The sequence below is a fragment of the Musca vetustissima genome, unplaced genomic scaffold, assembly GCF_032173495.1.
Source record: "Musca vetustissima isolate MV318-11 ecotype Yass unplaced genomic scaffold, APGP_CSIRO_Mvet_v1 utg8116, whole genome shotgun sequence".
In the NCBI taxonomy this organism is placed as follows: domain Eukaryota; kingdom Metazoa; phylum Arthropoda; class Insecta; order Diptera; family Muscidae; genus Musca; species Musca vetustissima.
Genome location: NW_026878450.1, coordinates 133582 through 146005, shown reverse-complemented (window position 1 = coordinate 146005; position 12424 = coordinate 133582). Strand labels below are relative to the sequence as shown.

General features: G+C 36.2%; 1 protein-coding gene across 1 annotated transcript in view; it reads right to left on the bottom strand.

Moving 5' to 3' along the window:
• Window positions 1-11107, bottom strand: part of LOC133323185 (homeobox protein 5) — a 45306-nt gene extending 34199 nt beyond the window's left edge. Inside the window, exons 1-5 of the mRNA XM_061532136.1 lie at window positions 10858-11107; window positions 10327-10749; window positions 1757-2374; window positions 1330-1434; window positions 933-1036 (exon numbers count right to left, since the gene is read on the bottom strand). Of these exons, the coding sequence (XP_061388120.1) occupies window positions 933-1036; window positions 1330-1434; window positions 1757-2374; window positions 10327-10749; window positions 10858-11107 (1500 nt within the window). The remainder of the gene's footprint in view (window positions 1-932; window positions 1037-1329; window positions 1435-1756; window positions 2375-10326; window positions 10750-10857) is intronic.
• Window positions 11108-12424: the final 1317 nt, after the last annotated feature.

Here is a 12424-nt window from a genome sequence, read left to right as displayed (position 1 = left end):
TATGATTTGTTGCTGTTTTAAAGATAACTTCATAATGCCTCTCTCCTGATCTCTATTTGCAAAAAAACTCTAGTAGTCGATTTTCACAATCCTCTCTAGATAACAATTTTTAATCGCTAAAAAATTGTGCAATGCAAGAAAAATATGATAGTCGCTTGTAGCCAAGTCCGGACTGTATGGCGGATGTATTAAAACATTCCAACCAAGCTCCCGAAGTTTCTGGCGAGTAACTGTAGATGTTGTCCTGGTGGAACACGACACCTCTACCGTTTGCCAATTCTGGCCGATTCTGGTCAATTGCTATCTTCAAACGGTCCATTTGTTGACAGTAGAGATCAAAATTTAGTGTTTGGTCATATGGAAACAACTCAGAATAAATAATCCGCTTCCAGTCCCACCAAATGTATAGCAGAACCATCTTGACCGTTAGTCCTGGTTTGGCCAGGGTATTATAGCTTTGTGCAGCCCCAAAAGTTTGTAACGCCGTCTGTCCATTATAATTTGTAAACACGATACAGGCCACAGTTATGGATTATTCTTCACGAAATTTTGCATGTAGGATGGGTTCTGCCCATTGAAGACCCCTATTGTTTTTGGAAAAGATCGGTTAATATTTAGGGGATGAAATGGACCAAAAACTTTATTTTTGTCGGTTTTTCTGGTCGCTCCAGAGGCCGCAATTATGGCCCAAACACCGTGAATTTTTGCATAGAGAAGGGGATCGGGCAAAAGGCTATACTGTGTGGTTGTTTTAAAAATAATGTTTATCATCCACGAGGTTCTAGAAAATTATTTTTTTATAAGTTTTTTTCTTTCCATATTCCCTTCAAATTGCTCCCGATATAAATATAATTGGACGTGTTGGACGTGCGCCATATACTCATATGCAAAAAAAATTATAAGACCTATAAAAAAACTTTACAAAAACTTACCTGAGAATCTTTAAGACCCAAACGTTCGGCCAATTTCTTGCGATCCGGTTTGCTGATATACTTTTGCTGCTGGAAACGTTTCTCTAAGCCTTTACGCTGTGAATCTGTATTGCAATAAGCCGGAAGAATGAGAAAGAGAAATATGAACAAAAATTAAGTCCGAAGAAAAAAAAAACAATTAAAATTAATTGCTACCAATATTAACTACCAATAACAGAGTTCCCACAATAATAATAATCTGAACACCCCACCCAAGTAACCAAACTGTAGAAATTACAGGTTAGGCTCTTTTGCTCTTCGAAAATTATGTCCGTCCGTTCGTCTGTGACAAAACCACAGCAATAAATTAAAAGTGTTTTTACCCCCATTGACCAGTATTGGCCACATTTACACTTACCAGAGAATACAGCACGACGCATCATACCCCTACGTGGTTTACCACGTGTTGAATGTGCCCAGGGAAAGCCTTGTCCAGGAGGCAGAGGGAATACTTGAGCACCAACTGTAAATGAAATGAAAATGCGTGGGAAAATTTATAAAATTGCACTGAATCGGTGGTGGGGAGAGGAGAAAAGCAGGTTGGGGACAAATGTGTGAAGTGTGGAGAATTTTATGGTTGTTGCAGTTGCATTTAATTGTTGCATGCATGGCTGTGTTGCAATTTGTCCATGGTGTTGTCGTTTGACAACAATTAGAACACTCACGCACAGCTGTATTCATTTCAACACCCAATAACATTTGATTCATATTAGAAAGGATATTTAGAAATCACAGACACACATGTGTGTGTGTGGGTGGGTGTGTTTGCATGTGTGTCTACTTACCACTCATATAGGGATTCCTACAGTGAGCCAACAATGAATGCAAGTGTGGATGCTGAAGACTATGCGGCAGAAATGGTGTTGGTCGACTAGGCAGGGGTTTGGCAATTACGGCTTGCGGATGTTGCGGTTGCTGTTGTTGGCTGTGTAATGGGGGTCCACCACCTCCTGGATTGTGTAAAGGCATTGTTTGCTTTTCTTGACCCGCCGTCGTTCCCAAAGGCATTGTATGTCTTCGATTGTTATCCTCCGTTGAATCGTGAGACTGGTGTTGACTGTTATCCTTGTCATTTGGGCCATTGTTGTTGGAGCATAAAGTGTTGCTGCTGCTGCTGTTGTTGTTGTTATTACTACTGGTATTCGTACTGATACTGTTTGCGGTGCAGGTGGAATGATTGTCACTATCACTAATCGTACTGCCAGGTGATGACGATGATGTGGTTTGCGGTTGACAACTATTGGCGGCGACAATGCCATTGTTGTTGTTGCTGCTGCTGTGGATGCTATGGATGTTGTTGTGATTGTGCTGATGTTGCGTTAGAAATGCTGGATGCGGAAAATGTGAATGATGTATGAAATTTTGTTGTAAATAAGGCCAGATATGTTGTGGTTGCATAAATTCTGAAATTAATTGGAAAACAAACAGAAAAAAAGGGTTAGAAAATATAAAAGGATGTAAAGTATTTTAGAAAAGATTTAAACAAAGTTTTTAAAAAATCCAAGTTCACAGCTGTGTGGGTATTTGAAAAATTATTAAAAAAAAATTAAAAAAAATCTGCCCTTGTATCTGTATTTTTTAAAAATCCAAGCATTTATCAGTTTGGGTATTTGACAAATAAATTTTAATAAATTAGTGCTTATATTTTGTTAAATATACTTGAACAAAAATTGAAGTAATATTATATATAGTTGCGGGTAGCTTTTAAGGATATTAAAAAATCCAAGCATTTATCTGAATGGGTCCTTGTAAATTATTAAAAAAAAAATCCACACTTACAGCAGTTGTAAAATAAATCTGCATATAGTCATTGAAAAAAAATGTTTTTGATGAAAAATTTTAGGAAATCCCCGCTTATAGCTTATTATTTTTGGAAAATCTACGTTCTTGAAAACAAATTAAAGAAATCCACGCGTAAAGCTGTGTGGAAAATAATGTTTCAGAAGTATGCGCTTATGGCAGTGTGGGTCCTTGAAACTAGTTTTTAAGAAATCCGCGCTTATAATTGTGTGGGTCCTTGGAAAATAACTTAAACCAGTGAGCGGAGCAGTATAGTCGGACGGGGCCGACCATATGATACCCTACACAACTTCCTTGACCATCTAACTTTCTGTGGTACCACATTCTGAGCTTGGGCAATATTTCGCGATGTTTGCACCCTCATGACCCACCAGAGATCCACAAATATTAATAATATTCGGTACAGTCCTTCTAATTCCTTGTCCAGATTCCCTTCAACGTGGGTTGTTTTGTGATGTTCGCCTTTCAATTGTGGCCTGTAGATCGACTCGAAAAAAATACGTTTTCGGTCCACTTCTTCCCAACATTATTATATTATAATCACCGAAAATTATTGGCGTTGTCCTTGACCATACTTTAAAGGTCAACCACTCCTCTTGGAGATACTATCAACTTCTCGTGTTTATGTCCTTCAGGGGCAAATCTATACGCTATAGGATACAAATTTTGTCATTCTTCAACCAAAAGTCAGGGTCCATTTGACCCGCTAAATATTGACCGATCTTTATCAAAACAGGCATGGTTATTCTTTGGCCCGATCCCCTTCTCCATCAAAAATTCACGGCCATAATTGCGGCCTCTGGAGCGACCAGAAAAACCGAAAAAAATAAATAAATAAATATTAACCGATCTCTTTCAAAAACAATAGGGGTCTTCATTGGCCACAACCTATCCTACATACAAAATTTCGTGAAGATTGGTCCATAACTGTGACCTGTATCGTGTTTACAAATTATAATGGACAGACCGACGGACGGACGGGCGGACACACATGTCTAGATCGACTCAGCTAGTCGAGATATGACGATCGGTACACTTAAAGGTGGGTCTAGGACCAATATTTCGCAGCGTTACAAACTGGGGCTGCACAAAGCTATAATACCCTGACAACATAGTTGTGTAGGTTATAAAAATCTACGCATAAAGCTATATGGGTCCTTGGAGAATAAATTAAAAAAAGAAACATTTTTAAAGCTATGTGGGTGCTTTTAAAATATCTCTAAAAAATCGACCTTCATGGCTGAGTGGGTCCTTCAAATAATAGTTAATAAAAATCTGGCTTATAGTGTTGGGTCTTGAAAAATAAAAATATCCACCCTAATATGTGAGATTGTCCATGAAAAGTTTATATTGTTTTTAAAAACTCCACGTCTTCTAATTTTAAGGAACCATGCTTTAAATTTTGTTGAGTCCTTGAAAAAATAATCTTTAGGTCCAAGGTATATATAGATTTATGAGTTGTTTATATAGAAGTGCTCTTATTGGTATTCTATATATATAGAATGTCTTCTAGAGAAGACCCTAGTGACTTTCTATCTCTTGAAGACCTTATACGTTTCATATCTAATGACACCATATTAAAATAAATTTACATTTGTATGTATGTGTGTGTGACTACATGTGTGTCTCAAAACCAAAGGGTTTCGCTGAAAACTTTCCATCGCAGACATCAACTTCTTGGAATAAATTTGTTGAACTCACATCACATTTCGCATTTTCTCAAAAAAAGTGAAATAATCCACACTTTGAAGTGTCAAAAGATTACACAAACAACAACAACAATCATGTGAATGATGCGTATAATTATTTCCAACAATACCCAGAACTGTGACGATAATGACTTAAGTTATATAATCATTAGCAGCAAACAGCAACACCCACCCATCCACTGCCACCATTCAAGGAATAAATTTAATTATTAAAATTTCTTTTGAAGTCATAATTTGTTGCCTGCAGGCGGATATGGGATATGTGAACATACATACACACATAATTTTACATATGACGATGATGGGTGTGTGTGTGTGTGAAAGTGTGCAAGAGAGTGTTTATTTCCGCCATCCAATGATTTAAATATCCTCGTATAGGATATGTGTACGAATCTTTAATAATATCCTTTGTTTTAAGGTTAACTCATTTAGCGAAGTCGGGAACGGCAACAGGATGTCACCTGGAAGCTTCAACAACTATACACAAATAGCAGACAGATTGATTTTGTAACATGATGTGAAAAATCATAGGATAATATGGTGTTGTCAGAACGTCGGAACATCTACTATACCCAAAAGATGATACTTTTTTTGAAAATAAAAAATAATTCTAACCAGGATATATATTGAAAATTTGTTTGCGAGAAGTACTCCTTGCCTATTCAAAGATGCCAAACTTATGTTAGAATCGGTGGTGCGTTAAGATCGGTGAAGAGTTAAAATTAAGCTGCAATATTTAGACAATATCAAAATCTGGGTCTATATTTACAATGTGAAATATCAAACACACTGGTGGTCGACAATTGTCCCAAGAACCTTAGACATGTTAAAATTTAGGAATTATAAGGGGGGAAAAATTAAAAACGTGCTTCAATATTGACTTGGAAGAAGTAATGCCTAATTTGTCTCCCTTTGGGTGGCTACGTCTAGAAATAATCCACTTATGACAGTGTGTCTTCCAATTTTCGAATCATTTCGATGCAGACGTGATTCGATTCTCAATTGTAAAGTGGAGTCGCTCTTTCATTCAGTTTTGTGCACATAAACGAGACAACTGAGAGTACGTCTGGAAAAACGAGCGTTACATATATATTAAAAATATCCTGTCCTATGCAACACTTGGGCGTCATTTGAAATTTTCATTGGAAAATGTAATAGTTTTTAGCATAAAAATACTACTAAGTATGGGTTAACGTGCGATCATGTGTTGTGTTGTTTACAGTAACATGAAAAATCAGTTTGCCAAAAAATTTATTTAATTGTAGCTGACGCTCTCTTAAAGATGTAGGTCGTGAAAGTTGTCCAAAAGCGATAGAGGATACGTGTGATAGAGGATACAATTGCGGTACTTCAAAAATGTTTATATTTTCATTTCCACGAGGTGCTGTTGATGCCCTCGAAACTGAAGTTGGAAAATTTTACTATGACCTTGAAAATTGCGAAAATGACGCGTAAAAATATTCTGTAAAAAATATGTTTACTCACCATCGTCCCAGAAGGCTAAAATATAGTCACTTCGATTAAAAAATGCATCATTTTTGGTAAAAAGAAAAATATGTCTGAATGGTGTACCATTCTGATGGGTGTACCATTATTTGGGTGGTTATAGCAAAATGTGAACTTATATCTATAATTGTTTGTTATGAAGATTTTTCAAGATGTCGGTGGAAAAGCATGCCTGAAATCTTTAATATTTCGAACACTGGGTCTATCATTTATTTAGGCTATAAGTAAACTCGGATATTTATATTTTTTAGGAATATATTCCATCCAATGAGAAGTAAAAAAGTGTCAGTCGATATTACCAACAGATATAGACACCCAGTCTATAATATTCGGAGGTCTTCGGATTTATTATAGACCAACTCGGTTATTCAATTTACTTAAAATTAAATGTACAAGTTTATACAACATTGAACTTTTGTGGGTGAGGTGCCAGAAGGAGAGGTTCCCACCTTCGGAATTGAACTAGGCTTTGTAAATATAACAGGTCATGCAAAGTTTGGCGAAAATCGGCCATTCCATTCGGCTGATATTGGATTTATAAACATTGGAAATATTGACCATTTATGGGAGAGGTACCAGAAGAAGTGGTCCAATGGGTCTTTTCTTCGGACTTGATATTGGCTTGGTAAAGATAATAGATTGTGCAAAGTCTTGTTCATATTGTATAGTCCGCTAGTATGATATTATAAAATTTAATTTCAGCTAAATTTTGACCATTTTGAGGGTTTGTACCAGAAGCAGTGGACCGATATTCGATATTCCATCATCGAACTTGAACTAAGTTTGGAAGAAATATTATGATGTGCAAAGTTTGGAGGAAATCAGTTACTCCCTTTGAGTGGCGGACGGACGGACTTTTGTAAATCGACTCCAAATTATCAGAAACGGTTTTGGTCCAAAGAAAGATGGGGTCTAAAACCAATATTTCGATGATCCACCTTTTTGCCGTATCAAAGTGTATATTCCCTCATTAGTCATAAGGATGAGGGTAATAATATTGTATTAATGCTAATTCTGTAAAAAATGTGATCAAAATTCCGAAAAACGAGGACTTCCCTGAAACTTGGGATAATATTGATAATTTTTGATAGAGAAATATTCTACAAAATGCTAATCCAAAATATGAGCTTACAGCCGATTTAGTTGAAAACACTGACCAATCTAACACAAACTACCGAAATTTGCGAGATACCGTTATAATGGGGCTACCCTAAAAAGTGGACTAATATTATAATTTTTGGTAGGAGGATTTCCAAACAATGAGAACACAAAATACCAAATTACAGCAAAATCTATTGATAACCTGCTAAAATTACCGAATAGTGTCTCGTGAATACTTCGATGTTTTGCAAACGTAATGACAAATTTGATGATCCCCAACAATTTTTGCAATCGAAGTGACTATATTTTTTCGCATTACGAAGTGGTTGTAATTTTGCATTCAGACTCCTTGGTGGGTAAACAGCTTTTTCTCTAAATATTTTCAATTTAAGTCCACGTGTCTACCCCTTATGGTGGAGCGAATAAAAAATCCATAGAAACATGCCGTAGGTACCTTCTAATTAAATGGTAGGAGTATGGTAGTAGCTTGTAGTTCCTGTATATCAATAAAAAACTATTGTTTCTAATTAATCACCTTAAATGACATCGAAACACCTACAAAAAAACATATTCGCCCTAAACAATTCCCAAAAACCCTCACACGTGCCCTAATCACCACTCACAATGCCAATAAATTCAATATTCGTTTAATTTTTTTTTTGCGAAAAAATAATCATAAAATTACCCAAAAAATTGCCCTAATAAAAAAACGCAACCAATACCGCAAAAAAAAATTATGACAATTAATCTATAAATACCGACGGTTAGTAAAAAAGGCGGATTTCCACATAAAAAATCGTTGCGTAAACTGTCTACCACAAAACAATATTTTTTATTTCCGCTCACCATTGAAAGCGTGCTGTGTACTTTCGCACACACATAGAAGAGAAAACTGCAGTTTATGAGTGACGGATGGGCAATTTAGTTACGCCTTCCAAATGAATGAAAGAATGACGAACTGAATCTCTTTCATTTGGTGGGCATTTCTATGTGATCACATTGTCTGATGTGTGTGCGGTGTGTTCCTGTGTGGGGTTCACATTGTGGCTTGTTGATCTTTATCTACCCAACAAAGAATCTGGCAGTCAAAAGGCCCAACGTTGAAAATTAACCCCCGATAAGAATTAAAAAACGAAATAGATGTGCTCAAAACTATTCATTGTTACATTGTAGCATATTTTCGGTGTATGTGTGTGTGTGGGGATTTAAAGGATGTGCAAGGCTCTCTGACTCTCTTTTTCATTGTCTATTTTTTAAAAAAACGGAACTTACCGCAACCAATAATTTAAACATGATTAAAAAAACGTATATAAAATAATTTTTTTGTTTTTACAGCAGCGTTTTAATGCCTCGAGGCTTAAGCGAATTGTGTTTTGATAGGCCCAACAATGCTTCGAACAATGCCGTTAATACCTTCATTAAAATGATGAGTAAAAAAGGAGACACCAAAACAAAAAAGAGAGTAACAACTGATCTAAATCATTGGCTAATCCTTTATCCATAACTAAAGTGGACTTAAAACAAGAAGGAGGGCTGTGATCTGTGACCATGACCGAGAGGATCCACAGCAACTGGAATTGTTGGCATTTTGAAGTTAATGGCAATGTTATTGTTACAGATTTATTGCTGGGTAATTATTTTTTTTATACTCTATTAAAAAATAATATGAATATTGTAAAAATAGAAGGGGTGACATTTTCTATATTTGGCAAGAAATATTTCACAGCGTTTTTCCAATTTTAAAAAGATAAATAATAAAAATTAGTGGATTAACTTAATGAATAATTTGCAAGTCGTTACGTTCAGCCGGGCCTAAATTTGTATACCATTCATTATGAGGTTGGCATTTAAAATATCCAAAACGATTGGAACTTATGGTGGCTATGCCACGATAAAATGCCCAAAGGAGAAAACGAAATACCAAAAGCCCTGGCTGGAAAATTGGTATAGGGCTTGAATATGCGAAAATGACGATACCTTATATTGGGGGTTATATTGAAAATGTTCTGTAAAATTATGTTTTTTAACCCCCAATTTTCGGGAATAACATGTTACATTATTTCGTAATGTAATATAAAGTCTCTTCGGTAGGAACATGCGCCATCAGTACCAAAAAAAATCATATAAAGGTGGTTGGACTTTATATGGTGGGCCATTCCAAAATTTCAACGACCCAAAACATTCCCAAAATTCTTAAAATACCGAATAATTGGGAGAACCATTATAGGGAGGCTACTCCAAAGAAACTTTAGGGACACTCAGAAACTTTAGGGAAACAAATCAGATTGAAGTCAGAATTAAACTTAAAAGGATGCTCTGACTATGCCCATGGTTAATTATACCCTACACAACTATGTTGTCAGGGTATTATAGCTTTGTGCAGCCCTAAGAGTTTATAACGCCGCGAAATCTTGGTCCTAGACCCACCTTTAAGTATACCGATCGACATATCTCGACTAGCTGAGTCGATCTAGACATGTGTGTCCTACGTCCGTCTGTCCATTATAATTTGTAAACACAATACAGGCCACAGTTATGGACCAATCTTCACGAAATTTTGCATGTAGGATGGATTCTGGCCAATGAAGACCCCTATTGTTTTTGGAACGCTTTGAAATTTTCCATGAGGATCCAGGTATGATCAAGGATAATGCCTATAATTTTCGGAGATGATTATGTTATAATATTGGGGTGAAGTGAACCGAGAACTTAATTTTTTGTGTTTTTTCGAGTCGATCTATAGGCCAGAAGCTGAACATCACAACACAACCCACGTTGAAGGGAATCTGGACAAGTAGTTAGAAGAGCTTCAGTGAATATTAGTAATATTTGTTAGTTGGCCACTAGTCGGTCAAGAGGGTGCAAATATCGCGAAATATTACCATACATCAGAATGTAGTGCCGCAGAAAGTTAGATTTTCGTGGATGTTGTGTAGGGTATCATATGGTCGGCCCCGTCCGACTATACTGCTCAGCTCATTGTTTTTTTATTATTTTGGCCTCATAAAATCATACAGTTATCTATGGAAGGTTCAAATATAATTCACCACCCTTGAATAGAATGTTATGCCGTTATGGGTTTTGTAATGTCAACAATTATTTTCAAAATGCCTTTTTAACATATGATTATTTGTATCCATCCATAAATAGTCTTTTCTTGTAATTTGTTATCAATTACTTTAATTAATATACATTTGAGCACTTCTAACGTACACAACACTTTTGTTTAAATTCCTTACCATTTCGTACACGCACTCCCTCTCGCGTATCACCCAATATTGCCGAAACACTAAATTTTAAAATCGGTTTACTGCTGTTATCCTTCAAAAGGGTCGTTGTATTTGGAATTGGAGAAATATTCTCAACTTTGGGTATACGTCGCGTCAGCTCCTCATCTTCATCGTCGTGGATGAGATCAACTTCATCCTCGTCGCCATCGTCGTCCTCATGATCCAGCTCATCCATATCGATGTCTTCATCGATCTCAGCATCTTCATCTAAATCATCGTTCGCGTCATCATCGATATCATCATCGTTGTTGTCAATGTGATTATTTTCATTTTCATCGCGTGCGATTTTTTCGTTCATGACATTTTCACTTGATGCACTGCGTTTTCGATTTGTTTTCATTGCTGATTTTCGCATCACTTTACGATTAACACCTACTTTACACTTTTCACATTTCATATTGTTGGCCAATTTCAAATTGTCATATTTATTTTTTTCGTTTAAATTTGTAATTTGAATTAAATTTCCACATTGTTGACAACATAATTCGGGTTGTTGTTGTTGGTGTTGCTGCTGACGTGCCGTTAGGGTCAAGTGCTGATGATTCAGATGATGATGATGCTGCTGCTGCTGTGACGCCATTTGCTGAGAGTGACTGTTGTAGGTCAGATGCTGCTGATCGGTGTCATTGGCGTTCGTGGCGATTTGGCTGGCCGATGCTGTGACATTGGCAAAAGCTGTGGGACCATCTTCATGTGAAGATACCGATGATGAATTCCGACTTAAAATCATTTTTCGAACATAGATTCAAAACAATTTATTTTTTTGTTAGATAATAATATAGTAGTTTACGAAAAAATCACAGTTTCAATAGTTGTGTTTTAATATTTATTATTTTTTTCTTAATTTTTGTTAGACATGAATTAATTTTATTTATTTTTCTTGTAATTTATATCGAAACACGCAATTAACACTAAATATATCCTGGTGTCGTATCAAGTCTGCCGTACTGCGAGACTTGTAAACGCGTTTCGTTCAAAAATCGAACTGAACCTGGTGAACCCCGTGAACCAACAGTCTCGTTGTCCTGTGCCAACATCATTTTTCTTCTCACACAATGTGTGGCTGTGTGAGTGTGTGTGTCGGTGTATACAGCATCCTATACAGCGTTGGAGGATTGCGCATTTGCCAATGTGTGTGAGTGTGTGCGTTGTGGAATTTTAAGGGTTGCTTGGCGGTGGTTGGTCTGTTTCTCCTGCCCATATTTCAGCAAGTTCTGTTGTCGGCCATGGTACTTTTTCTTTGGCCTTGTTGATGTTGGTATGGGTAGCAATACCTTATATGTGTGTGCGTGCATCAATATACATTTCTCCCTAAATATTATTATCCTGCCACATCCTCCTCCCCCTCCCTAGTGTGGTAGTATAATTTTGAGTATGTTGGTAATGCATTCATTGTTTTCTATTATTTCCTTTATCGCATTTTCTTTTCGTTTTTTTTGACAACTTAATATTATTCCAGTTTTTTATTTTATTTCTTTTTTTGGCGGCAGTCGTCCCCTCATTTTGTGTATTATCGTTTTTATTTTCAATTATTTTATTTGATTTTATTTACATATTTTTCTTTGTTGGCTGTCTGGCTGCTTTGTGTGTGTTGAAACAATAAAATTTTAATTTTCGTGTTCCTTTCACCGATCTGGCTTTTATCACAGCTTTTTTGTTGCCAGAAATTCCGACCAGATACTCGCAGTGTGTGTGTGTGCTGAGTTTATTCATTTGGAAATATCCTTGACTTGATTGAATCTGCGGTGTGTGTGTCTGTGAGTTTATACAAAAGTTGGTATCTTTTTTCAGTGGAATACTGTTGATGAGATAACTCGATTTGTTTGCATTCTTATTGGAGTAGATAAAAACTTCTTTGTGACTGTGGAATGGAAATCGGAGGGAAGTGTTATTGGAGTAGAAGTCATAGCTCAGATGTTTCCATTTATCCATTAACAAAAACACTTTTATAAGAAGGAAGTATAAAAAATATACTTCGAAGTATAAAAAATATACTTCGAAGTATAAAAAATATACTTCGAAGTATAAAAGATATACTTCGAAGCAT